Below are 26532 nucleotides of genomic sequence, written 5' to 3' on the forward strand. Positions count from 1 at the left end.
ACTAAATTTCTTGAGACAGGAAAGTTTTTTTGCTCTCCTGAAAATTCATGATTTTTGAGATACGAGGTTTTGTCAACTCACCGACGATATGTAGTTGACCTATCATGTACTATTGTACAGGACGTAATCCACAGAATACATTATGCTTTCTATGCTACATCAGTGAATACATACAAGCAGGTATAAACAAAACATTGTATCTTAAGAGCAACCAATAGAAACACAGTTAACTTAAAGCACCAAAAGAAATATTAAAATATTTACATACAGATTAACTGCACAAAGTATGGAAAGACAAATCATTGCCTTCCTATCAAAACTAAGTCCTAGCAAGTGGTTGTTTTCAAAACAAAGGTTGTGGATCATTTAGATTATAAACAAATAAAATGCATAGTAGGAGAATTTAGGTTAAAAGCACAAACATTAATACAGATAAATATATCACCTGGGCATGATTTTAAGAAGGTTTATCCTTACAATTTTACATCTGTATAAACATAATCATGAAGTAAAAAAAAGGACTTTGAAAACATAGGATTCTGTAGGGCAAGTAATAGTTTGATATTAAAAACAGTACTGAGAATTTGCAAGTAGACATGAGAGTATATTCTAGTTGATTCTATTTGGCTTTACACATATCAATTAACTTATTTTTTCTTTGAAGTTTTTTTAGTACTTTTCAATTACATATTTCTTTCATTTGTTACATAATTTATTCAAATTCAATTTCATGTCATAATTTCCTCTTAGGGGAAAAGGAAGAGATCAATTCTTCTCTCACACAAAATGCGCTTCAATATTAGATAAGATAAGGTTATAGAGACTTTTCACTTTCATCTTAAATATTTTGAAGCTCACTAAGAATGTAGGGTAAACAACAGCCTACAGGAAATATGAACATTATAAAAAACATTATCAGCAAACTAATATAAACAAATGCCTTTTCTATACTACCCACACAAATGATTAAAAGCTACTATATTGCAGTTAGCAATTTGTGATACATTTTCAACACCATCTTTACTGTATTACTCTACATTGTTTGCATTATTGTTGTAGTTAGAAAAATGAAAAACAAGAGTTGTAATAAAATGTGGAATAAAAGGACAACCATCACAATTTGGTCTACATAATAGCTATACATGGATGACTATTTTTCTTAGATATTTATAAAATACATTAATATCAGTAGAGGTACACTCAGAGCAGCTCCATACCTAGTCTACTGCACATCAAACAACAGACATTTTGCAACATTACCCCCTCACTGTTGCTCTTCCTTTTGCATCACATTAAGGTCCGCATAAACAGAAGTTAGGCATCCATCATGGTCTTCACTCTCTGTTGAGTAAGATTAGAGCTTTGAGCTGAGAGGCATTGAGAATGAAGCTTGAGGAAGCTTAGATGTAGATGCCGAGTGTAGGCATCCATCATGGTCTTCACTCTCTGTTGAGTAAGATTAGAGCTTTGAGCTGAGAGGCATTGAGAATGAAGCTTGAGGAAGCTTAGATGTAGATGCAGAGTGTAGGCATCCATCATGGTCCCCACTATCTGTTGAGTAAGATTAGAGCTTTGAGCTGAGAGGCATTGAGAATGAAGCTTGAGGAAGCTTAGATGTAGATGCCGAGTGTAGGCATCCATCATGGTCTCCACTTTCTGTTGAGTAAGATTAGAGCTTTGAGCTGAGAGGCATTGAGAAGCTAGCTTGAGGAAGCTTAGATGTAGATGCAGAGTGTAGGCATCCATCATGGTCTCCACTTTCTGTTGAGTAAGATTAGAGCTTTGAGCTGAGAGGCATTGAGAATGAAGCTTGAGGAAGCTTAGATGTAGATGCAGAGTGTAGGCATCCATCATGGTCTCCACTTTCTGTTGAGTAAGATTAGAGCTTTGAGCTGAGAGGCATTGAGAATGAAGCTTGAGGAAGCTTAGATGTAGATGCCGAGTGTAGGCATCCATCATGGTCTCCACTTTCTGTTGAGTAAGATTAGAGCTTTGAGCTGAGAGGCCGCATTGAGAATGAAGCTTGAGGAAGCTTAGATGTAGATGCCGAGTGTAGGCATCCATCATGGTCTCCACTATCTGTTGAGTAAGATTAGAGCTTTGAGCTGAGAGGCATTGAGAAGCTAGCTTGAGGAAGCTTAGATGTAGATGCCGAGTGTAGGCATCCATCATGGTCTCCACTATCTGTTGAGTAAGATTAGAGCTTTGAGCTGAGAGGCATTGAGAATGAAGCTTGAGGAAGCTTAGATGTAGATGCCGAGTGTAGGCATCCATCATGGTCTCCACTTTCTGGTGAGTAAGATTAGAGCTTTGAGCTGAGAGGCATTGAGAAGCTAGCTTGAGGAAGCTTAGATGTAGATGCCGAGTGTACGGTGGAAGTCTGTGAGGGCAGCACACAGCTGACTAAACTTGGGTCTATCCTGTGGCAAGAGAGCCCAGCAGCATGCCATCAGATTGAACCTGCATGCATAGGAAGGAGAAACAAAGGATGAAATTCATTTAATATATATCACCCTTTGGAAATTCCAAATGATGGCATTCATTAGTTTCATTTAGAGGGAAAACTGTTACATCTTCTTCATCATTCTCCTGAAAACTCTTTGAGGTTTACGACCTTTCTGTTATTACTAAACTTGAAAGATGTATAAATGATATCAAAGCTTGGTCCACTGCTAATGATTTGAAGTTAAATGAGGATAAAACTGAGGTTATACATGTAACAGCCGATTCAGAAAGTCCTCCCATTTACTAATGTTCCGATACAACCTGTCAAAAGTGCACGTAACCTTGGTGTCATCTTTGAAAATGATCTTAAGATGGATGATTATATAAAAAATATTTGTCGCTCAGCTTCATATGCCTTGTACAAGATAGGGCGTATTAGAAATTTTCTTGATCAAAAATCTACCGAAACGCTTATACATGCATTTATTACATGCCGTCTCGATCAATGCAATAGCCTTCTTTATGGCCTTCCGGACTCGCACATTGCAAAACTGCAGAGAATCCAAAACTTTGCTGCCAGGCTAGTAACGCGTTCTTGTGAACACATCACCCCAGTACTTCCGGTGACGTACCGCATTATGTACAAAATCTTAGTTTTAACTTACAAATGCATTCATGAATTGGCACCAATTTATCTGCAAGAATTAATCGAGGAATACAAACCCTCACCCAGTTTAGGGTCATCTTCACAATTAAACCTTGTATCTACTTCTGTGTCAACTCTTTCTTAAGGTAATCGCTCCTTTCGCAAAGCTTCTGCTGAACTTTGGAACAGATTACCTTTAAATGTAAAAAACTGTCAAACCGTTAACCTATTCAAAACTAGTCTCAAGACACATTTATTCAAAATTGTGTTCGATGATTAACTCTGTTCACTTTGACGTGTATTCAATATGTATTGTAATTTGTATGTTATTTGCATTTTCTGTTTCGCCGTAAAGGCCGCATCGCGACTTTTTGATATTTTCTCTTCCAAAAATACTGCGGCCTTTACGCCGGCAAATACGGTAAGCACTTTATAAGTAACGTTTTTATTATTATTATTATTATATTACGAGATGAAACTTGTATAATGAGTAATCAAAAGTGATTCCTACGATTATTTGCCTTCAGCCTGGTTTCCCTTGCTAATGTCATGGATAAGCAGTAGGTCACTGGATCAAGGATAACAGATTTGGGGTTCAAATCCAAGACACAGCTCGGAAAACCTTTGATAAGACAATCATGATTGATAATTCATCACTGCACCGCATGCACAAAAGGGCACATTATGGCACAACTGCTTAAAACGAAGGGAAGATGTGTATCTAAAGAAACTTTATGATATACAAGAGACTGACTGACTGGCTTAATCATTGATGATGATCCCTTTCCAGCAGCACTGCACGCATTGTAAAAATATTATCTCTTAGGGGTTAGGCCATCAGATGTTAATAATAATGACAGTAACAGTGACAATGACAATAACAATAAAATACTACTACTACTACTGAATTGTGATGTGCATAATTTTAATACTAGAAATGCCCTAAATTATCACCTCCCCAAGATTAGAACGACTTGTATGAAAAATTCACTATTTTTTAAAGGATCATTAATATGGAATAGTATACCTCAGGAAATAAAAGAATGCAAAACTCTCAATCTTTTTAAAATTAAATATAAACAATTTCTGTTAAACAAGTATAATAATCAGTATCAATAGTATGGGCAAATTTTTGACATTTTTTTAATATACTCTGATCGTGCATGATAGTAAGTTTTAATATGTTCTTTGTTTTTTGTTCTGTTTTTTTGTTCTCGTTTTCATGTTTGTGTGTTTTTAGGGGTAGGCTTTTAAATAAGGAACTTCCCTCCTTTCTGCCCATCCCAAATACTCTTATAAATTGCCATTGTATTTGTTATCACTTTCTTGTGTATTTTTTAATAGTATTTATAACTCCATTCTGTATTTGTATGCTTTAAATGTTTTTATGAAGAGTGTTGAATAAACTTTGAATTGAATTGAATTGAACTAATAATAATATTAATATTGTTTTATGTAGCAAATAATCTACTCAAGTCTCTCTATGGGCTTAACAAGGTAAATTCAAGAGGATTAATTCCTTAGACTTTGAAGACAATTTTTAAATTGTTACACGCATATCAAACCTCCTGCCAGTCAATACAGGTATACATGTACTATGAATATTCAGAACAATTTCATTTAATTATCTCAAACACAAGTGTGTTGAATACTTGAATTGCTGCTCCTACTCACAGTTCATCTGGACAGCTTGGGGGCTGAGGCATTCGATAACCACTCTTCAGGAAGGTAGCCATCTCAAACGGGTCCAGGTCCATGTATGGTGTTTGACCTAAGGTGACCAGCTCCCAAAGGGTCACTCCAAATGACCACTGTAGTGAGATGAAGAGAAAGGTGTGATGGGAGAGGGATGGAGAGAAAGTCAGGGAATGAACAGAATACAAACAGATTTACACAAAAAAAGAGAAGACAGAAAGAATGAATGATGGCGAGAGAGAGAGAGAGAGAGAGAGAGAGAGAGAGAGAGAGATTGGGGGTATAGCAAGATGCAGAAATGAACAGAAAGAAGGAAACAAACTTAATCATTAAATTGGAGATTTCACCTTGTATTCAATTCATAAAATGAAATAGAGACTGATGAAAATTTTCAAGAAAATATTAATTAACTTCCAACTATAAAAATTTGTTTTGTCACTCGACTTTAACAGCTTTTAGATCATGTATAGGTCTGTTTATACTATCAAGGTTTCTTTAATACTCACCACATCACTAGCATGTGAGAATTTCTTATGAACCAGGGATTCCACAGCCATCCATTTAACAGGTCTGTTCTCATTATCCCCCAGACAATGGTAGTCACTAGGGAAAAGATCTCTTGACAAAGCATTGTCTGTGATCTTCAAGTTGTAGTCCTCATCAATCCTGCAAAGAAAAAGAAAAAAATCCACCGATCAACCCTCTATTCACCACAAACCAGCCAAACAGTCCATACATTATGCATGTGCCTATAGCAATGGCAGAATTAACCAGTGATACTGAAAGGAAATTTTTTTTATATATTTTTTTTTTACAGAATTCTTATACAAACAGATCAAAAACATAACATGATTACTGACCTGTTAGCATTCATTTGTAAGTTAAATACATTGAATCATTTCTTCATCTAGAACAACTGTCACAAACTTGCTTCATGTTTGCAGTGATTTACTATTGACCTGCAGATTGATAGTTATGCTTGAACATTGTTATTTTCTATAGCTGTTAGGATATCAGCATCAGCTCTTTAATCAGAATGCTGGTTTATTTGAACTTGTGTCTTTTAACACTGATACAGAAAGAAATGTTCCATTGAAAAAGAATAACTGATTCATAATCTACAGTCGTGACACTGACATCAGTAAGAACTTAAGAGTAATAGGGAGATTTACTATGGAGTTTACTTACACACAATTCCTTGTAGCCAGATCTTTATGAACAAGTCTCTTTTTACCCAGATACATCATTCCATGTGTGATCTGAATGGCAAGGTGGACTAGATCACGAGTTGATATTGCCTGGAATGAAACACACAAGCGTTATTCAGTTGAATGTATATTGCTACTTTTGTCATGGGAAACTAAAGCTTTATCGAAGCAACATCAAATCTTGTGAAAATAGCGCTCAAATGGCAGAGATTTTTGTCTTGTAATGACTTGAACATATAGCTCTCAAAGCATTTAGAGAATATCTAATTAATAAGAATTCAATTTAATACATGTATTCTAAGTTGCGGAATGTAAACTACAGTACTCATACATAATGTTTTCATTATATATATATATATATGAGGGCACAACATCTGGTAAGGATCTTCAGAGGAGTTACAAAAATGAATTTTTCATTATAAAATCACAGAAAATCACACAAACTGATACCTTTACCTCTCAGTTAAATTATCTAGAAAATTACAAAGACAAATCTAAATTCATGGGTGACATAACTATGATGTACAATTAAATTAATTTGTTCGATTCACTATTTGATGATCAAAATGTAGAATGAATCCGATGATGCTATTGAATGCAGCAATTGGTCAAACTCCATTATTAAGAGAAACCTTGAAATCTGAAAAAAGGCATTATCTTTTATGTGAGGGAAAAACTATGTTAAATGTCATAACAAAATTAAATTGCACCGAAGTAAACTTGATATTGGTGCCTGCGCAGATGTCTCTTTTAACTTAACGCAAAAGCTGCCAGCTTGGTGCAGACATTAACCAATGACTTATTTCTATTTTTTATGACAACTCAGGTCAGGTCAGGCTTCATTAGTCTGCTACTGGTAACATGTAAACCAGTACTACCTGTTCATTGGTCGAGCAACCGGCGACTAAACCGGCCCCCCCACCAGGCAACTGGTGAGGAGGGTGGCTAGCAACCCAGTGGGAAGAAAAATAAGACCCATCAAAGGGCGGAGGATCTCATTGAGTCAACGACCAGCTAGATAGAGAGCAAACACCTTGGAAGGACCTGGCCACCCACCATCAACTTGGTCGAGTTTGTCATTATGAGAATACACCATAGAAAAGAGCAATTAACAATAGTATCCAACGGTGGACCCTGCAGGCTGAAGGATACCTCAAATGCTACTGCGGAAGAGAGGAATGATGCACCAAGTACAACTAGTTATAATGATGGAACAAGGCCAAACCATGATCCAGGAAGCCCTGTCCCTGATGCCTCTGGACTGGAACAGAGCAACATACCTCTACGGCGAGCTTTAAGTGTGGCAACTTGGAATGTTAGAGGACTCACAACGGGAAAGCTGGAGGTGGTACTCAATGAAATGTTGAGATGTAATGTACCCATATTGGGAGTAGCAGAACACTGGTGGCTTGGCCAAGGACGGTTTCATACAGATGGAGGTGAAACAGTGTACTATTCTGGAAAGGAATCTGGATGAAGACGTAGTGGTGTTGGATTTATCATCAATAAAGAGATGTCAAAGGCAGTGATGGAGGATTGATCTAATACTTGTTGTAGCTCTACCCAAACCGAAATCCGAGAGCTGTCGGAGAATGTTTTTATATAGAGGCTCGCGAGAATTTAACCGCTTACCTAACAATATTAAACTCTCCAACAGCTTAAGTGTTTTTTGCAAAGAACTATCTGCCATTCATTGATCTTGCCTAGACTTTCAGTGGTATTATGCCTTGCCAGAAGTTACACTTAGCTGTGGGGGGGGGGGGGGGGGGGGGCGGGGGGGACACATTACTAGTAATTAGGGTAGACATGTATTTAAGTTCTACTTGTGTATGTAAACATAATTGTGTAAATCAAGCTGCTGTTTGAAACTATTGATGCTTTTTCTTTCGTGTAGCCCGAAAGTGTATGGTATTTTTTGCCTCGTCTTTCTTTCTACTGCACAATGGCTCAATGCTCAAATTTGTGGGTTTGTTTTGCTTGGTACGCGGCAATACACCGTTTTCCTCATGTGGTCAAGTTTACTCATGCCTGCCCTAGGACAAGCTATGTAATCACCTGATAGCGAGCGGCCGCATCACAATGGTCGGAATGCGAATTGCATTCATTTGCGTTGCTAGCTGGGATAAGCTTTTTAACTTGTCCCGGCTGGCAACAAGCACTGCGTACCTTCTATTGGGGTGCGATAGTTTGTTGTCAGGTGTGCGTATGGCATTTTTAATTAGCGTTTGATGATGGCGTGTGTATAAATTTTGGCCTCATGGGGAAAATCGTTTATTGACGTTTATAGTTGAGGATCGATTGTCGGATAGAGAATTAGACAACACAGTGGGCGGGTCTCTCGCGTGGGGTTTGGAATTACATGGTGTTATGCTGGGCGCGTCCGGGATCCGTGAATAAGGTAGCATATTTTGTACTTGTTCATTCACCTATTCAATTGCTTTGATTTCTTTCCCCGGACGAGCCAGGCGTTACATGTGCCTTCCACACGCTTTGCAAGAGAGTTCTTCTCCATTTCTCTCTCTCCCTTTCTCTCTCTCTCTCTCTCTCTCTCTATCTCTCTTTCTTGCAGTCGTTCCTCTTACTGATTCGCGCATAGCGGGTTAATTATCCGCAAATCTCAGCAATTGTAAATGTATAGCCTTTTTTTGCTTTTAATTGTTTTGTTTCATTGGTTAACACGAAAGAGGACATGCAAGTGTTATACTCAGCAGCTTGTGCATTATTTTTAAAATTTCTATTTACGTAATGTTTCTTTTAATTGTACCTGGACCCCCAGGAAGAACAGTGTCATATATTTTTATGACACTGAACGGGCAATCCAGCCAATCATTTTTAAGCAATCTATATACACATGTAATTTTTTTTTTTTTTAAATTCTGTTATGTTTCATTTCGTTTTATGTCATATGTTATTTGTCTTTTTAATATGATTGGAAAATAAATACAATACAATACAATGGGATACAACCCTGTTAACGATAGGATCATTACAATAAGGATGAAGGCACATCCCATGAACATCACAGTAGTTCAAGTATATGCCCCAACAACAGATGCTACTGAGGAAGAAATGGACAACTTTTATGGAGTCTTACAAGATACACTGGAAAGTATCTCAGGGAGGGATATCACAATGATGATTGGAGACTGTAATACCAAAGTGGGAAAGGATGGTAGAGAAACTTGCAACATTGGAAAATTTGGTTTAGGTGACAGAAATGAGCGTTGAGACAGGCTTGTAGAGTTTTGCACTGCAAATGACCTAGTCATTGGCAATACCATGTTTCAGCATCACAAGAGGCGACTCTGGACCTGGAGAAGTCCTGGAGATAGAGTGAAGAATCAGATTATATCATGATCAAAAGAAGGTGGAGGACAACTTTACAGGATGTTAAGACAAGACCAATTGTGATATCACTCCCAATGTTGCTCGGTAAACTGAAACTGAGACTCAAGTCCAAGAAGACAACTGCTCAACCAGTCAGGTTTGATGTGATGAATATACCAGCACAGTTCACTACTGAGATTGGTAACAGATTCATGCCACTTCTACAAATGGCAGAAGAAGATGTGAAGCCAGAAGTGCTGTGGGCAAGCACATCAGATGTACTGAAAAAGACTGCTCAGGAATACATACCACGGAAGAAAAGGCAAAAACAGGCATGGCTAACAACAAGTACAATGGAAATTGCAAGTAAAAGAAGGCAAGCAAAATCAGAAGGGAGACACGCAGACTGGAGACAACTAAATAAGGAATATAACCAAAAAGCATGTGAAGATAAAAGAGCATTCCTAGAAGGAAAATGTGAAGAAATGGGAAATGCAGCAAAGAAGCACAACATGAAGAAAGTTTTCAAACTTGTAAAAGAGATTACTGGTGACAGAAGCATGAAGACTGATATTGTGAATGACAAAAATGGAAAAACTCTGACAGAGGAAATGGACATAAAACAGAGATGGGCAGAGTACTGCAGAGATTTGTACAGGAGTAGAGAGCCAGGTCAAAGAGCCAGGTCAAAGAGCCAACAGACAGGTCGAGGAAGACAGAGAATCACCTCCACTGAGATCGGAAGTTGAATGGTCTCTGAACCATATAAATAAATCTCGGGAATGGACAATATACCTATTGAAGTATGGAAAGCAACAGGTGAAATAGGTATTGATCTCTTATGGCGGCTATGTATCAAGATATGGGAGAATGAAGAATGGCCCAAAGACTGGTGCAGAGCTATTTTCATACCTTTACCTAAGAAAGGCAATCAGAAAGAATGTTCTAATCATAGAACCATCAGTCTTCTTGTTCATGCGAGCAAAATACTATTAAAGATCATCATTGACAGGATGAAAAGGAGGTACATGGATGAAATGGCAGAGGAGCAAGCGAGCTTTGTGCCTGGCAAAGGTACTAGAGATCAAATTGCAAACATCAGGATGATTATAGAAAAATGTAGAGAACATAACATGCCTTTATACTTGTGTTTTATAGATTATGTAAAGGCTTTCGACTGTGTAGATCACAAGATGTTGTGGGATGATATGTACAGAATAGGATTCCCAGCACACCTGGTGGGATTAATAACCAAGCTTTATAAAGATCAAGAAGCAGCTGTTCGGACTAGTGTTGGTGATACTGAGTGGTTTCCGATAGAAAGAGGTGTCAGGCAAGGATGTATATTGTCTCCAGACCTATTTAATATTTACTCAGAAGATATAATTCGAACTGTGGCTGAAGGTTTTGAAGGCGGAGTGAACATTGGAGGACAGAGAAGGCACAATCTCAGGTATGCAGATTAAGGCTGCGACGAGTAGTCGAATGCTCGAGTACCCGCACAGTTGACAACTACTCGGGTACGATTTCTTGTACCCGAATATTCGGCCGCAAAAAAAAAAAAAAAAAAAAAATGTCCAGGCCCACGCTTACCCGTGCCAGGGAGAGCAGCGTCCGCTGGCATGGTACCGTCGGTAAAAATGTTTCCCAACTCAAGCACTGTCAAACTCACCTTTCAGAAACTGGGACCAAATGTCCAGATTTCTGTTTGGACTTGGAGGAAAATGGATTATTCTGCCATCTTTGGTTTTTAAAACAGCATTGTTTACTGTTATTATTCTTATTAAATCGGCGCCTTCAACTGCAACTCAAAGTAAAGTTGCATGCGTTTTCAGCGAGCTGCGCGAGGGACCTGAGAAACTGCCGAGTGGTATGGTAGTGGCAAAAAAAGAAAAAAAAGGAAAAAAATCTAAAAATTAAAAAATTTAAAAAAAATCAAAAAAATTCAAAAAAATTCAAAAAAATTCAAAAATATTCAAAAAAATTCCAAAAAAACATGGCGTCCGAACATTCGAGTATTCGCCTGTGAGCCAGGGAGTGTACTCGGGTACCTCATTACACTGTTGTGCACAGCCCTAATGCAGATGATACAACTTTAATATGTACCAGCAGGGAAGAGCTGCTGGACATGCTGAGAAGAACAATCTCCTCTTAAACACACAAAAGACAAAGATACTAGTAATAGACAGGAATCGAAGAGATTTTGATGATTTCATTTTGGACGGAGAAAAAATTGCTGAAGTCCAGGATTTCATATACCTGGGATCACTTGTTAGCGCTAAAGGATCAAGTGAGAAAGAAATCAAAAGGAGATTAGCTATAGCAAGGAATGCAACTCAGAAAATGGTGAAGATCTGGAGAAGCCAGGGAATTAATAACAGTTTAAAGTTAAAGATAGCACTGACATTTATATTTCCCATTGCTACATATGGAAGCGAGACATGGGCCATGACCAAAAGAGATGAAAAGAGAGTAGACGCGTTTGAAATGTGGTTGTATCGGCGAATACTGAGGGTTCCATGGACAGACAGAAGAACAAACCGATGGGTACTAGACAAGCTGGATACAGAGATGTTGCTCAGAAAGAGTATTGCCAGAAGGAAACTGCAGTTTTTTGGCCATGTAGTAAGGAGAGACGGTCTTGGAAAGTCCCTTATAAAAGGAACAGTGGAAGCCAAGCGAAGAAGAGGCAGACCTGCTATTTCCTGGTTCAAAGATATCCACATATGGACAGGGAAAAAGCTGTCAGAGGCAACGAGAGCAACAGCTGACAGAGAAGGATTGCGTAAACTTGTGATGGCCACAGCAGCGCAGCTAGCGCCACCTGAATAAAAAAGAATGACAATTAACATTATTTTACTAACTTAGTTTTAAGAATATGGCCCCTGGAATAAATCTTCTGAATTCAATTCATGCGCTTACCTGATGCTTGTCTCCTGGGCCAATGCGTCCATTCTTGAGGAACTGTTTTAGATTTCCTAGCTTCATAAATGCCTCCAAGATGAAGGGAGGGTCAGAGAAACACACATGAAGCAATGGCAAGATGTTCTTATGACTCAGACCTTGAAGGAGACAACTCTCTTTCACCAACAGATGGCGCTGTTCTTCTGATGAATGATCTAGTGATATGAAATAGAGGGTACACATCAATCTCAGAAGCTTCAATTTAGAAGAAAATCCTCCCAAATCTCATTAACACCTGTTGTCAGTAGGACTTTGGAAATCAACTCTCGTGTTGAGCATATTCTTGGAAAATTGGTGTGATAATGAAGGAAAAAAAAATGTATCAAAGAGCATCGTTCATAGACCAAAACAATACCTATTGGCATATATGTATAAATGCTTCATATTCTATTGGGGGAGGGGGGGGGGGGCATTATTGATTAACGTGGTTCAAACTGGTTTACACTGATTGGTACTGGTTTACACTTACCTGTTACAGTCTTGATGAAAACATCTTGTTCTGAATCTCCTGTTGCACTGATTAACACTCCTTGGTGAACACGCCCAAACGTGCCTAGCAATAATCATATTAAAAGTATCAAAATGTCAAACATTGTTTCGACTCATTATCTAAAATCAAGTAAAATGTTGCACTACTAAAGAATAAACAATCATTTCATAAAATAAATGCACTCAGTATCATATACAAATTATATTTTTTTGTTTATACTATTTCAAATATTTCTTCTTGAAGAATTATTACAGGTCAATGCATTGTGAAGACAGATATCATGGAAAGTTCTTTAGATCAACAAAAAATGAAAATGAGGAGCATAATAACAAAAAAAGAAAAAAGAAAAAGAAAAGAATGAAGAAAAAAACTGTTCAGTATTTTAATGCAATTCATTCTTTTGAATGGAAATCTAAGAACATAAGATTATAATAGTAATCCAGTATATATAGTATACAGCTTATAAAATATGGCAGTCATTATTTCTAACAGCCTTCTTTTATTACAGTCAAATACCATACTACAATAGTCTGAACGAGAAAGAATATCCAGCATAATTCGACTGCCATTAGCTGTTATGTAATCTTAGTTTGCATATGACTTAGTGACTGGATGATTAGTTTGTACCTTCTAACAGCACTTCACCAAGAGTGATTCTGCTTCTCTCAATGGCATACGGAGCTAGTTTTAATCTCAAGTCTTCAGCTTCTGCTAATGAAGGACAGATCTGGTAGTGAAGTGAGTTGTAACCTAGGAAGTCAAAGACGAAGACACATTCAAGTTTCAAGTATTTGTTGTTCCACATTTTACAAAAAGTATAGACATATATATATAAAATAAAGTAGTATAAATGAGCACGTCTCAATGATTCTCAATTCATATAATAGATTAAGTAGAATGTGAGGAACCTATTAAAAAGCAGAGCTTGTATATTATAGGTTCCTTGTAAAAAGAGAATCGAGAAGGTTGAGTTTTGGGAACAGGTGAAAAAAAAATTGTGAGCGTTATCATTGTATTATGCAAATGTGGAAGAACATCAGATAAATAATGTTCCCTGAAAAGCATGGCTCTTCAAATGCCTTTATTCTAAACATGGCATTTAACATCATAAAAATCGAGACAGATTTTTATGCCACATATTCGTGTAGTCCCACATACATCTTTCTGTGTACGGTGCTTGTAACTTTACCAAGACTGGGCCAAATTTCTTATCATTTTGATAATTCCAGAACCTTGCAGTACACACCAATACTCATATGCTAGATGATCAACCTTTTCTGATCGATTCAACGTTTCTTTCACAATGCAATCGCATGACGAGAACTCAACTTCATCTTTAACATGCTAATCATTAAAAAGTGGGTAGTGGGTCAATAATGACATCATTTTAAATGATTACATGATTTCAAAGGCATTTCCATTAACTATAATATTTAAACAACAACAAAAACAAAAACAACTTACCATTTCCATTAGAAAGTCTGTCGACCTTTGGCTCAGGAATCTTGGGAAAGTTTGGATGCTCTGGTTGTCTGCCTCCATTAATCAACCCAGTACTACTGGCATCACTACTGTAAGGGCAAACAGGAATTCAAAAAAAGGATTCACGTTGATGTTGTGTTGCTTTCCAATCATGATCTTATGAATTTAGATAGATGTAAAGAAGCCCCAAATGTTACAAGAGGTCCATTTCAGTTACAGTTGTTCATCCATTTGTGTTGTGTATGTTTGTACCATATCCTATCTCCAAGAGCTATTCTTCTGATCTACTTTTTTCTTACAACACTCCATATGATTTTCTATCGTATCTATGTTTTTCATCTTTCTGACTTTACCTTATTCCTTTCTTATCTATAATCTTTGTCTCACTTCATCTCTCACCCCTTCGTGACATCCTACCTCTATCTGTGCCAATCACAAGAAATGTTAGCCCTACAAATATTCATGTAAAAGTACTAACATTATCTTCTCATTTCATTTTGCCATGTATATTGCTGGAACTCTCCCCCTCTCTCTTTCCTCCTCTATGTTGCAGTCACCATTTCACGAAAGTAGAGCACCAGGAGAGGCAATGTGCAAGACATGAGCCCTATACAAGAATCCACTATTATTATTATTGTTATTATCACAAACATATGTCCTTTCTAGCTCTCTCTCTCTTTCTCTTTCTCTTTCTCTTTAGCGTTCTCTGCTCCATCATTAGTAAATCAAAATGAAATCCAAAGAATCTGGATTTTATTCTTAAACTGAATTTCTCACCTTGCGGGATCAGATGATCTCATTGTTCTGACATGGATAAGTGCTACTACTAAAACAAAGAGAAGGATGATTCCACAGACCACCCCCACTGCTATGTAGAACACACTGGTAGATGTCACCGCTTTCACCTTAGACTCAGCTGTGAAAACAAAGAGAATCAATCATACTCTTTCTGCCAAGAAACAGGAGGGCTTTAAATGCAGTATCATTTAAATCATTTTCGAAACAAAGCCGCCTGTAGATGAAAATTATATTCAAGGGCAGTGTCATTACTTTTATGTAATGGCTATAGTCCAAAATGAATTGAAATTCTTTGCAACGACATGTAAGATTGGAATGTTTCTTGGAAAAATGAACTTTGTTTTTCTTGGCTAAATGAAAAGTCTTAAAGCTATTTGGAGTTACAGTTAATGATGCAACAATACACATAGGCTCATACGGCATACAACTGGCTACTAAGGATTTACCGGTAAGCAAAAGACTAAAATTCACTGATTTCATCTATTTTACACAGTGAGAATTGGCTCTTGCTCTTAACATTTCATACATACATGTAGAGTTTGTAATTTCTAAAGCAGGGCTCCTACTTAGCCGAGTTGGAGCCTCGAGTTGTGGCGAGCTGGCGCGATCTTATGGCAAGCAGTTTTATCATTAAAACATATTTCTTGATATCAAGAATTCAATTCTTGATATCACGAAATTGAATTCCTGATATCACAAAGTCAAATTCTTGATATCAAGAATTACCATTGCTTTACAACATAAAATTATTTCTTGATAACAAGAATTCATTTATTGATATCAATTAATAATAAAACGGCTTGCCATGAGATCGCGCCAGCTCGCCACAACTCGAGGTTCTAACTCGGCTAAGTGGGAGCCCTGCTTTACATGGGCAACTATGTTAATAGCTTTCAAAAGACTCAAAAGTACTTTTATCTCAAGGAAAGTAATACCACACTAGTACCATCCTACTGCAAACAATATAATACATGTACATACAAAACATTGAGACAATTATCTTGGCTTTCAATCATAGCTGACACTTTTTATAAATGAACAATTGAAAATCTATTACTACTTACTGACTAAATGTGAGTTATTATTCCTAGGCCTGGGGTCTTCTCTCTGTACTGGATCTCTGGATTGAATAGGAACTCCTGGCACTAATGAAATATAAACCAAGGAAGTTATTTAAGTACTAGTGAAATACATACTGTATCAAATATTGTTTTAAAGAATCCTAATGTTGTATATATTGTTACAGCTGTATTTTGATGTACACTACTTGCAACTTATTAACACTATTTCTCGTCAATGTCCACAGTGCCACAACATATAGAATCAACTTTTTAATAACATGATTTTCATAAGATACTGAATCACAAACATAAATGTTAATTATAAAGTGCAAGAGAAGCACTGGTACCCATATTTGAGTACCATGGCAATTCAAAACTACATGTAGTAGTGGAATCCCTTTGTATGTACTGTTCTAGACAGATTTGAATTGAAAAAGTAAAAGGAAAGACCAGTGCTGTAAAAGTATGACATGGCTAGCTGCTAAGCTTGAATCTCCCAAGCTTGAATCTCCCGATGTAAAAAGAAGAAACAAATAACAGAAATACAAGAAGGCAAAATGAGGAGAAAAGTAAAGGAGATCAAAAGATAAAAGATGGTGGGAGGTGGGGGGGGGGGGGGGGGGGGGGGGGGGGGAGAGAGATAGAGGTACAGAAGTGACTGACAAAAGTTGCAACATAAGAGAATTGTTAACCTGATCATGTAAACACTCTTTGTGTACAATGAGGTCACTACTTATATAAATTACAGTGTATTTTACAATTCTGTGTATCAGTTGAGCAGAGTTTTGAGAAAAGGATATAATCAAGGGACAAAATGTGTTTAAAAAGAGATGATCAATGATAAGAATTGTGTTTCAACTGACATGTAAAAGGATAGGGTATGAGAGAGACAGAACGAAAGAGAGAGAGATAGAGAGAGAGAGAGGGAACCAATGAATAGACAGAGAAAATGAGAACACTGTCCAAACAATTAGACAGGCTAATACATTGTATAAATTCATTTCATGTTTGTTTTTTGAGACAACGAAAACTACAAATGGAAAAGAGAAAAACTTGCAAATAGGTACACTGTACTCCAACTCCTCTGTATAACTTTAAGCCTCTCTAAAGTGTTGGGAGCCCCAAAAATTTGATTGCAAAATGAAGTGAAAGAGGATGTTATTTAACCCTGACTTCTTCAAGGATTTTCAAAATAAATGTGTATGAAGACGAATATTGATGAAAGAATACAAAATTTAGGCTTTCTGCGTACAACACAAAACCCAAGTTTTGAATTCTTTCATCAATATATTCATCTCCAAACACATTTGTTTTGAAAATTCTTGCAGAGTTGTGTGTTAAACGACATCCTCTTTCACAATTTGCCATCCAAATTTGTTAACAAATTTGTTAGCAAATTTGGGGTTTCAACACTTTAGTGGGGCTTTAAGCTACTTTTTTCTAGTGACATTTATACTCACTTCCTTGGCACAATTTGGTTCTAATGGTATTAAGTGTGGTGATATTGCTGGCTGAGTATAGTGTAAGGTTGACTTGAAGCTCAATGATGGCTTCACCTCCTTCATGGCCTGTACATTCAAGCTGCATCTCAAACACTAAGTTGTTTGGAAAAGAAAAGAAAACACGAATTTAAAATAAGAATGAATGAATGCATTAAAAAAATACATCTCACAGGATTGTGAATCGTTTACGAGATTACAGAGCACAATCTAAATATCAACAAGAACAACAACAAGTTAACAAAGTTTATCTGTTGCATGTTCTGGGTGGAAAGTCTATTATAGACGAGTAATGTAATCACTTTACTCATCTCCCCAAAATTATTTTCTTTTCCATTATTTATAAGTCAATGAAACAATGGATCAAATAAACAAAACACAATCATTAACAAAAGAAATGACAGATTACCTGTTTCTTTGACTGGAACTTTCCCATCCTTTGTGATATTCAAACTTGGATGATACAATATCCTTGGACTCTTGGACTTCACAGACATGGAATAATAAACCTGGCAAAAAACAATCACATAAAACTCCATTTAGATACCCAAAGCTTTTATAATATTAATAACATCATCGGAAGAAAACCATTAACATCTTATACAAAAGATTATTTAGTTAAAAACTTCAATTACATGCATATTTAGTACAGTCGGCTACCCCCCCCCCCCCAAGAATATAGAAAGACATTGTGATGGTTCTGGTATTGGAGGGGGGGGGGGGGGTGGTGGCTTTTAAAAGACATTAACAGAAAAATGCTCTCTGCCCATCTGTATTTTTTTCTAAATACTTTAAAGGTCAGTCCCCAGACGTAAATAATCATCTGTAAAAAAAAAAAAAAAAAAGACACGCACACAAATTTAACACTGGTTAATTGTTTTAGAAATACCTTTCAACATAGACCTAGGGGGGGGGGGGGGGGGGGGGGGGGGGTACGAGGACACTTTTTTTTGTTTTTTGGAGTTAAAAAAAAAAAAAAATCGCAACGACTCAGCCAGTCGCTGAATAAGCGGGGGAGGGGGGGGGGGGCATTTTTCTTCAATCACATAAAACTCCATTTTTATAATATTAATAACATCATGGGAAGAAAACCATTAACATCTTATAGTATACAAAAGATTATTTAGTTAAAAAATTCAATTACATGTATATTTAGTACAGTCGGCTACCCCCCCCCCCAAAAAAAAAAAGAAGATAGAAAGACATTGTGATGGTTTTGGTATTGGGGGGGGGGGGGTGGTGGTGGCTTTTAAAAGACAAGCAGAAAAATGCTCTCTGCCCATCTGTATTTTATTCTAAATACTTTAAAGGTCAGTCCCCCGTCTGATTGCTACACATCTGTAAAAAAAAAAAAAAAGACGCACACACACACACACACACACAATTATTAACCCTGGTTAATTGTTTTATAAATACCTTTTAACAGATAGACCTCTGTCTGTAGGATGGAGGGTTTACACAGGTACTGCTCACAAGTTTTTACAGTATATTGATTCATTGGGGATTAATAATAATTATAACATAGATTTGAAAAAAATCTTTAAAAATCATGACATCTCATAGCTCTATTTTATACATGAATACAGAACAAACACTGAAACAAAACATTAACAAAAAAACATAAAACAAATCAAACAAACAAAACATCCCCCTCCCCCTCCTAGAAATCTATTAATACTGATCCATATTAAGACAAGACAAGCACATTTCTTTTATTCAAACATCCATGGCATCAAAATAATGATGACACTGAAAGAATCAAAGCATAGAACACCCCTGTAGACCTTGAGGAGTACTGTATATATACTTACTTGTCTCTCACTGTACCATGTATAATAGAGTTTATTAATCCCTGTTGGTACTGCTAAAGGGTAATTGGTAGCTGCTCGGTTAATCTTCCCTTCTCGGATATAATAGAGCTCTGCTGAAACACCTGTAAAACATCAGACAGACAATCAAATAAACAAACATTAATCAATCTCATACAAAAAAGAATACGATAGTGATGATTCATGAGAGTGCCCTTAATCTCATATCCATACTTGTCATTAGAAACAATTGTACATACAAACGAAAGTCTTGTACACATATCATATACATGTACATTGTAAATAAAATGGTATGAATTAATATCAAAATGCTAGAAATGTATTTCAAAAATATTCATGTACCGTTGATATCTTCATGTATAGCCAGCCCTGTTACCCATCCTAATAATTTACAAGTACAGTTTTTCATGTAAAAATTATTTAAAAAAATTGATAATTAATAAATATTTTGTTGATTTCAGTTCCAAACCAATTGGAAAATGTAAAAAATGATTCAGTCATGGTGTGAAAAAATGATAATACATGTATATATTTTTTTTAATCCAAAGCCTTGAAACACTATCTTTCACTTAGAACAATGAATGAGTGTGCAGACATGTGAACCTTTGTTTTTGCGATGTCAAAATGAAACTGCAGCCTTATCTTGTGAAAATGACATTGTTTTTGTTAGAAATTCAACAAAATTTTGGGCACAGTTACACTCTAGAATATAAGGAACACGATGAACTCTTGTTTTTGTAATACAAATATCATATTAGCTCATTATCATCAGGAACATGGTTTAAGTTTTTGTCTACATCACTCTTCATGCAGGGTTATGGGTGCCAATATTTATTATTCTAGCCCTCTAGTTTAGGACATCAATTATCACCTAGCCCTAACTTTTAAGCCTTAACTTGTCTTATCTTAAAGATACTATGTCTCTTTTGCAGCCACCATCAAATTCTGTAGAACTTTGCAGGAATTATGAATATGCCACGTATGTCCTATCTGCGAAATTGTCCTCGTATTCAAATTATGTAAGGAAACCCATTTACTTTCTAGACTTCCCTGTCATACACTATAGAGTGACTGACTGACACATTTTTTTCTTTGGTAATAACATACACAAAATGAGCTGTAACAAGTACATGAAGGTAATTATGCTGCATTATTGTAGAGTGCTTAGAGACTTCTGATAAAGCACTGTAAGTGTTAGGCGCTATATAAGCAAGGATAATAATTATTATTTTGTCCCTATTTTCACGAAGTGATGGTAGTGAGGAAAATCGTCACGCAAATTGTATGCGATTTTCATTCACTACCGTCACTTCGTGAAAATAGGGAAGATTTGTCAACATCAATAACCCAATACATGACCAAAATTAAACTGATGAATCCTGATTGAATATTTGTGCAGCACAAAACGTACAACCGTTCGGTACAAGGATCTGAAAATCAGACTATTACTTAGGTGATTGCAATCATGTATGTTGATTTGACAACTAATGGTCGTTATTTTCTCACAGAAAGCCATTTTCAAACCCTTCCGTTTTGAGGGAAGTTCTAAATAAGTATAGTCTTTCGAAATTCAAATGCCGTTGGAATTTAACCTTTTCTTTTTTTTGACCTGCAAATGGGACATACATACATGTAGTCTAGTACAGTGTACCTTTAAATCTGTTCTTAACTTCCTATCATAATTAGGCACGTTCATGCGGCACTAGATGGCACTTTGCATGCGTACATATCTGAATGGTCTTCTTGTGGTGATTCAGCAATAAACAGCCCACAGCTTTGATATGGCAAGGTGGAAGAACATATCTTTTTCATTATGTCATCCGGTCTTACCCCTAACCATCCCATGTTTAATGAAAGTAAAAATAACATGTGAGTGTAAGAAGAGAATCATCGGGCCAATAACCGATAAAACTTTCTAAATAATAGCCTAGAAATGACCACAAAACAGGTAAAAATTGAGATTTTTATCTGGCAAATCTACCAAGAATCTGGAGTGTAAAAAAATGGACACTACCACACTGTACCTGTAATGCAAATACGATTTTCGGAAAATTCAGGTGTAATTTGCTAGTTTCTTTCAATGTTTATAAGCGAAATTTCTTTGGCAGCGAATTTGATACGAGGTCAGTGAGTGATCCCCATTGCTTGCGTGTTGAAAGTTAGGTCATATATAGATTGCATGGACTTGCGCATAAACAAATGGCTCAAAGGATCAAGAAAACATAATGTCAAGTGGAGAAAATAAAATGTCAAATGGAGAAATAAAAAAGCATTTGTATAGTCATTAGAGATCTACCGAGGTTCTTTTGTTGGTCTTATTTATTATATAATCTCAAATAGAATTTAGAACTTGTTGACAAGTTAAGAACACCTACGAATGGATGTTCTCGTGGTAATTACTTTCATTTTGCCAGCAGCCGATCTAGCATTGTTTTGGTAAATAGCTAGTCCGTTACCTTCCCACCGTGAACGCAAATCGGGTCCCAGTAATTTTGCACGCTGCTGATCTGTCGCTGTTGCAGTAGCCTCGTTGCAAGCGTTGGCAAACTGCCACCTCGCTAGCTTCCCAACACGGACTAGAGTAAAACCGCCAAACTTCGGATGTTGCCAAGCTTCGGACAAAAATTACTTCAACGGCTCGAACGCAAAATATGAGCCTAGCTCAGGCGGGTAACTTGCATGCATTTGATACTACTACTAACCTATATCGTTAGTACAGAAAGTTAGGGCAGGTTGCCGTCTGCAAAACTCACAAAAAACATCAAATTCAGAGACAGATTTCGGGTTACCTAGATTTGTACAGTCCCTTAACAGTGGAGTTAAGGTGTAGATCCTCCAATATATAGATTACAAACAAATCCTTGGCATATTTCAGGTGGTTTCTGCCAAAATTATGGGAGCTTATGAGATACTTTTTCACTCTATAGCGAAAATTTTCTAATGGCGGCCATTACCCCGGACCTAGGGGTACTATACAGGTTTCCCCACCGGAAGATGGCGCTCTTCCAAGCTACGGACAGGCAATATTGAGTGTCATTTTGACTACGAAAAAATAGCGCTTTTGTAAGATTTTAGCACCAAAATATTGTGCGAGTGTTATGAAAAACACCTTTCTGATAGTTCTACCTAACTTAAATCTACCCAAAACAAGAAAATAATACTTTTTTCATGAAATCAACGCAGTCAAACTAACCCCCGTTGTACAATTTTTTATCCGGTTTCCAAACCTCCGATGAATGCGCACTTTAGCGCGCGCGCTATACGTGCGATGTACATGCGCTATGCGCTATACGCGTGCTAGACGTGCGCTACACATGAACGTCCGAAGCTTGGCATGAAAAAAGGTTCGGTGGGTAAGTAAATAATTCTAGTTTTCCATTTCCTTTACTAATTTTCTTTTACATGACATACATAAAAAGTATTTGCACAATAATAGTATATTTGATATTTCAATAATTAAAAAAGAATTTAATGTTTTCCCCCGTTTTGTCTAAGTGTCCGAAGTTTGGCGGTCTTACTCTATTCATGTTCTGCGGAGAGTGTGGCGGAAGATTTTTTTGCGAGGTACGATTTCGGTTTTGAGAACACACATTTAATACGCACCCGTGCGTGTCATCCATCAGCTGTCAAATGAAAATTGTACAATTTTTTGTACAAATATCTGGTCGTACAGCACCTAAACTTTAGGACCGCAATGGCTCCTCGCTGCAAGCAATAAAGAAGTATATCGCTACCAATTTCGCCTCTTCTCTTCTTGCCTGAGAGATTACTTGATGAGGTAATCCCTGAAGCAGCTTTTCCAAGCTATACTGGGATACTGAGATTCATCATCATCATCACGAGCATCCGCGTCTGCATCGGTTTCTTCACGGCTCTTCAGCCACGACACCGAAGACGCATCCAATTATCGCTACCAATGACTTTAGGCTAAAGTAAAAAGAAAATTTCTTCAAATTTGCTACTGTCCTGACTCCTGACTTGGTTCAGACTGATTCTTTGTCTGTGTTTTTAAGTCAATTTTGTGAATAGACCCTAGAGTCTATTAGATCTAGACTATTATTAGGGAGGCCAATGCCCAAATCTAACTTTTTAATTACTAATTTGTTTATAATAAAACAAACATTAAAAGAAAGCATTTTCTTTCACTAAGAAAACTCACCCATCTGCCGACTCCAGAAGTTCCATAAAATAGGAGATATCCAGCTAGTTCCTATGAGGTTCCTTCTACGCCTGGCCGTACATAAGAGCCTTGAAACAATCAATTTCAATTACGTTGAGAATTAGACAGGCCCGAGGGAATGGGCGTGTCATAATGGTCATTGCCCAGACAACAAGTTCAAAACTTCGCGCGAAAGTACATTCATCATCACCGGCTAGCCTTGAATTAGTCGCACACACCGACACAGTACTGTAGGCCAGGTACGGTAATTGCATGCAAGCCGCGATCGAGCCATGCTAGCCATGGCATGGAGGGTCAAAACATAATTGCCGAAAGCTTGAAAGCCACTCATTGTAAATTAAGAAAGTAATTGAAATAAATAAATAGGCCTACCTTAGTTTTGCGATGTATTCCAATTACTATATTCTCATGAGTAAAGATCTGACACTGCATTATCATCGATCGATAAATCCAACTTGCACTTGCATGCAGCGATCACAATATGGAATCAAACATGACTGCACGTATTGATAGACGTGTACTACTTACGGAGATATTTCTCTCCCTCTCTCTCTCTCTCACTAACCATATGATGATATCATACACTAAAACACACACGCTCAAATCATGGCATTCATTACACTTCTCAATTGGAGTATAGACTGCTCACGTACTTTTTTTTTTTTTACTGAAATGTCTTTTTTTACACTTCTCATACATTACTGCACGACACTGGTGTCTAGTGCTGAGAAAAAGGTACTATGTGTGAGACTACGTCAAATTTGTTTTGCGCGCGATGAGATTGCGACATAATATTATGATGTCGCAAGACTTCTATTTGGGGCTGAAACAATGAGGTCTCTGTTCACAATTTTCCTTCTCAATGTGAGATGGCTCTAGCTATGGGGCTCAAACCAACGCAAGATTGACAAAAACATCGTACTCTATCTACCTTCGAATGTGCAGTTTGTAAAAATCTGCAATTAAAAAGATATAATCTTTTTTTGTTATATTTTCTAGTTGTTAAAAGTAGGGTGTCTGATCGCGCACCCGATGTTGTGTGCTAAAATTCTTCCCATAGAGATTACATGCATCCCTATGCAGCCTACGTGCATTGCGCGACCATGCAAAAAAAGTCAATTTTTTTTTTTCAAATCGAGATTCAAACCTTTATCAGTTGTGATCCTGAAGGTGATAATCAATGAATGAGGTGTCATATGAAAGAGCAGGTGAATTCCAATATTTCCAAAGGGGCGTAGCCCCCGAAATTCTAAAAATATCTTGGTCAAAACAGCAATTTAAACATTGTGTCCTGGCTAACTCTGAGGTTTGTCACTTTTGAGATATGACGCCCCGATCGATAAGTAGTCCCAGTCCTAAGGAACAATTCTATGTGATTATATTTTCGCTAGCCCCAGGGATCACAACTGATAACAGTTTAAAAATACCCTTCTCGCTATTTGGTGGATCAGCTAATTAGGAGGCGTGCGCTCCGCTCAGTCCAAACCATGGTTACATCGCGTAACATCTCCGCGCACGAACGAAACCCCAAATTCAATTACACATTATAGTGACTGAAATTATGGTTGGCAATTCCCTCGATAAACCCGGAAGTGAATACACGTTATAGTCAATGGCAATATCGCGGAGACAACGTGTGTTGTCTCCGCGATATTGCCATTGACTATAACGTGCATTCACTTCCGGGTTTATTGTGCGACGAACGCCAACCATACTAGTCAATCGCACATGTCGCGGAGACAGCGTAGCTCAAGCTGCAAGTCGCGGATTGGCTTAGCAGCATGCGTACGATATGCATACGCTTGCATATCGCGCGATACAGCTGTTTGGCTAAATTTAGCAAAACAACATCACTCTGCGTGGACGTCTTTTTCGTCGATTTTGACCAAAATGATATGAATATACCAGCGTGTTGGAGGGGCTGTAACTTTTGATAGAAACATCGGTGAGACTTGAAATTGAAAATTGAAAAATCGTTCAGACACCCTATTAAAAGTGACATTTGTGCACATCTGATATGTTAATCTCTATCAAAAGTTCTTTGATATTAAATTGGTTCCATATTTTTAGGCTCTACCTTCAGTCATTGAGAAGGATTTTAGTGAGCTAACCTCATCGCCCTCTAGTTTCTCTTGTGCGTCCGTTTTTTTCGTCTGCTAGCGCAATTATTGGATAAAAATACATCAAAATCTGCAAGATCGTCAATAAATGGTGAAAGATCTTTACAGATCCGCATATAGGTATGTTGTGGAGTGTGTAATTGTGTATTTGTTATACATTTTATTCCATAGATATTTGTTTTCTTTTTTTCCCCCTTTTTTTTTCTTCTGGTAATTTTCTGACTTGGACGACGAGCGCACAAATCGTAGGCGTAGAAGCCTTACGCCCGGGCATTGGCCTCCCTACTATCAACTCAATTATTAATTGCCCTCACAACATTTATATTATTCTTAATAAAATGACTCATACGATTGCAGTTTGTAGGCATTACTGCATCTTAAATGCCAACATAAACTAAACAGTAAACTAAGAAATGAACACAGCACTGCAGCATGCAGCTGAGAGAACATGCACTGCGGTGATTGCACTTTAGCACTGGCGAGAGCTAAAGCGATCCTCTGTACGCATACAGTACGTCCCACACATAAGGGAGGCTCTTCAACTTCATTTCATCATCTCTGTCATTGCAATGATAACAAAATTACGCATCAAAATTATTCAAAATACTCACCTACTAATCGTTTTACTTCAGCTGGGCTAATGAACAGGTTCATATATCCATTTACACAGTAAATACAAGAGAATAAAACCACACATTTAAGCAGAATTATATATAATGTTCTTGTAGCCATTTTCGCTTTTTTTTTCCTCCTGACTTCTTCACACACAGTAGCAAATGTAATGTCAA

The 26532-nt window shown here is 37.2% G+C and overlaps 1 protein-coding gene across 3 annotated transcripts; it reads right to left on the reverse strand.

Moving 5' to 3' along the window:
- On the reverse strand, positions 1 to 26532 carry LOC583375 (tyrosine-protein kinase RYK). Of its 3 annotated transcripts, XM_030982499.1 has the most exons (15): positions 26356 to 26532; positions 19427 to 19548; positions 18025 to 18124; positions 17577 to 17711; positions 16120 to 16200; positions 15035 to 15173; positions 14240 to 14346; positions 13403 to 13525; positions 12755 to 12838; positions 12244 to 12440; positions 5975 to 6084; positions 5293 to 5452; positions 4766 to 4902; positions 2355 to 2460; positions 1 to 2144 (listed from the first exon to the last, which is right to left on the reverse strand). In XM_030982499.1, exons 1-15 carry the CDS (start codon positions 26474 to 26476, stop codon positions 2139 to 2141), a joined length of 1728 nt encoding a protein of 575 aa, XP_030838359.1. In that variant the 5' UTR covers positions 26477 to 26532; the 3' UTR covers positions 1 to 2138. The 3 variants fall into 3 exon arrangements, with proteins under 3 accessions (XP_030838359.1, XP_011665108.1, XP_788381.3); XM_011666806.2 differs by having other exon boundaries at positions 1 to 2460; positions 14240 to 14343; XM_783288.5 differs by having other exon boundaries at positions 1 to 2460; positions 26356 to 26531.

Source organism: Strongylocentrotus purpuratus, unplaced genomic scaffold (genome assembly GCF_000002235.5).
Source record: "Strongylocentrotus purpuratus isolate Spur 01 unplaced genomic scaffold, Spur_5.0 spur5_scaffold_12, whole genome shotgun sequence".
Classification (NCBI taxonomy): domain Eukaryota; kingdom Metazoa; phylum Echinodermata; class Echinoidea; order Camarodonta; family Strongylocentrotidae; genus Strongylocentrotus; species Strongylocentrotus purpuratus.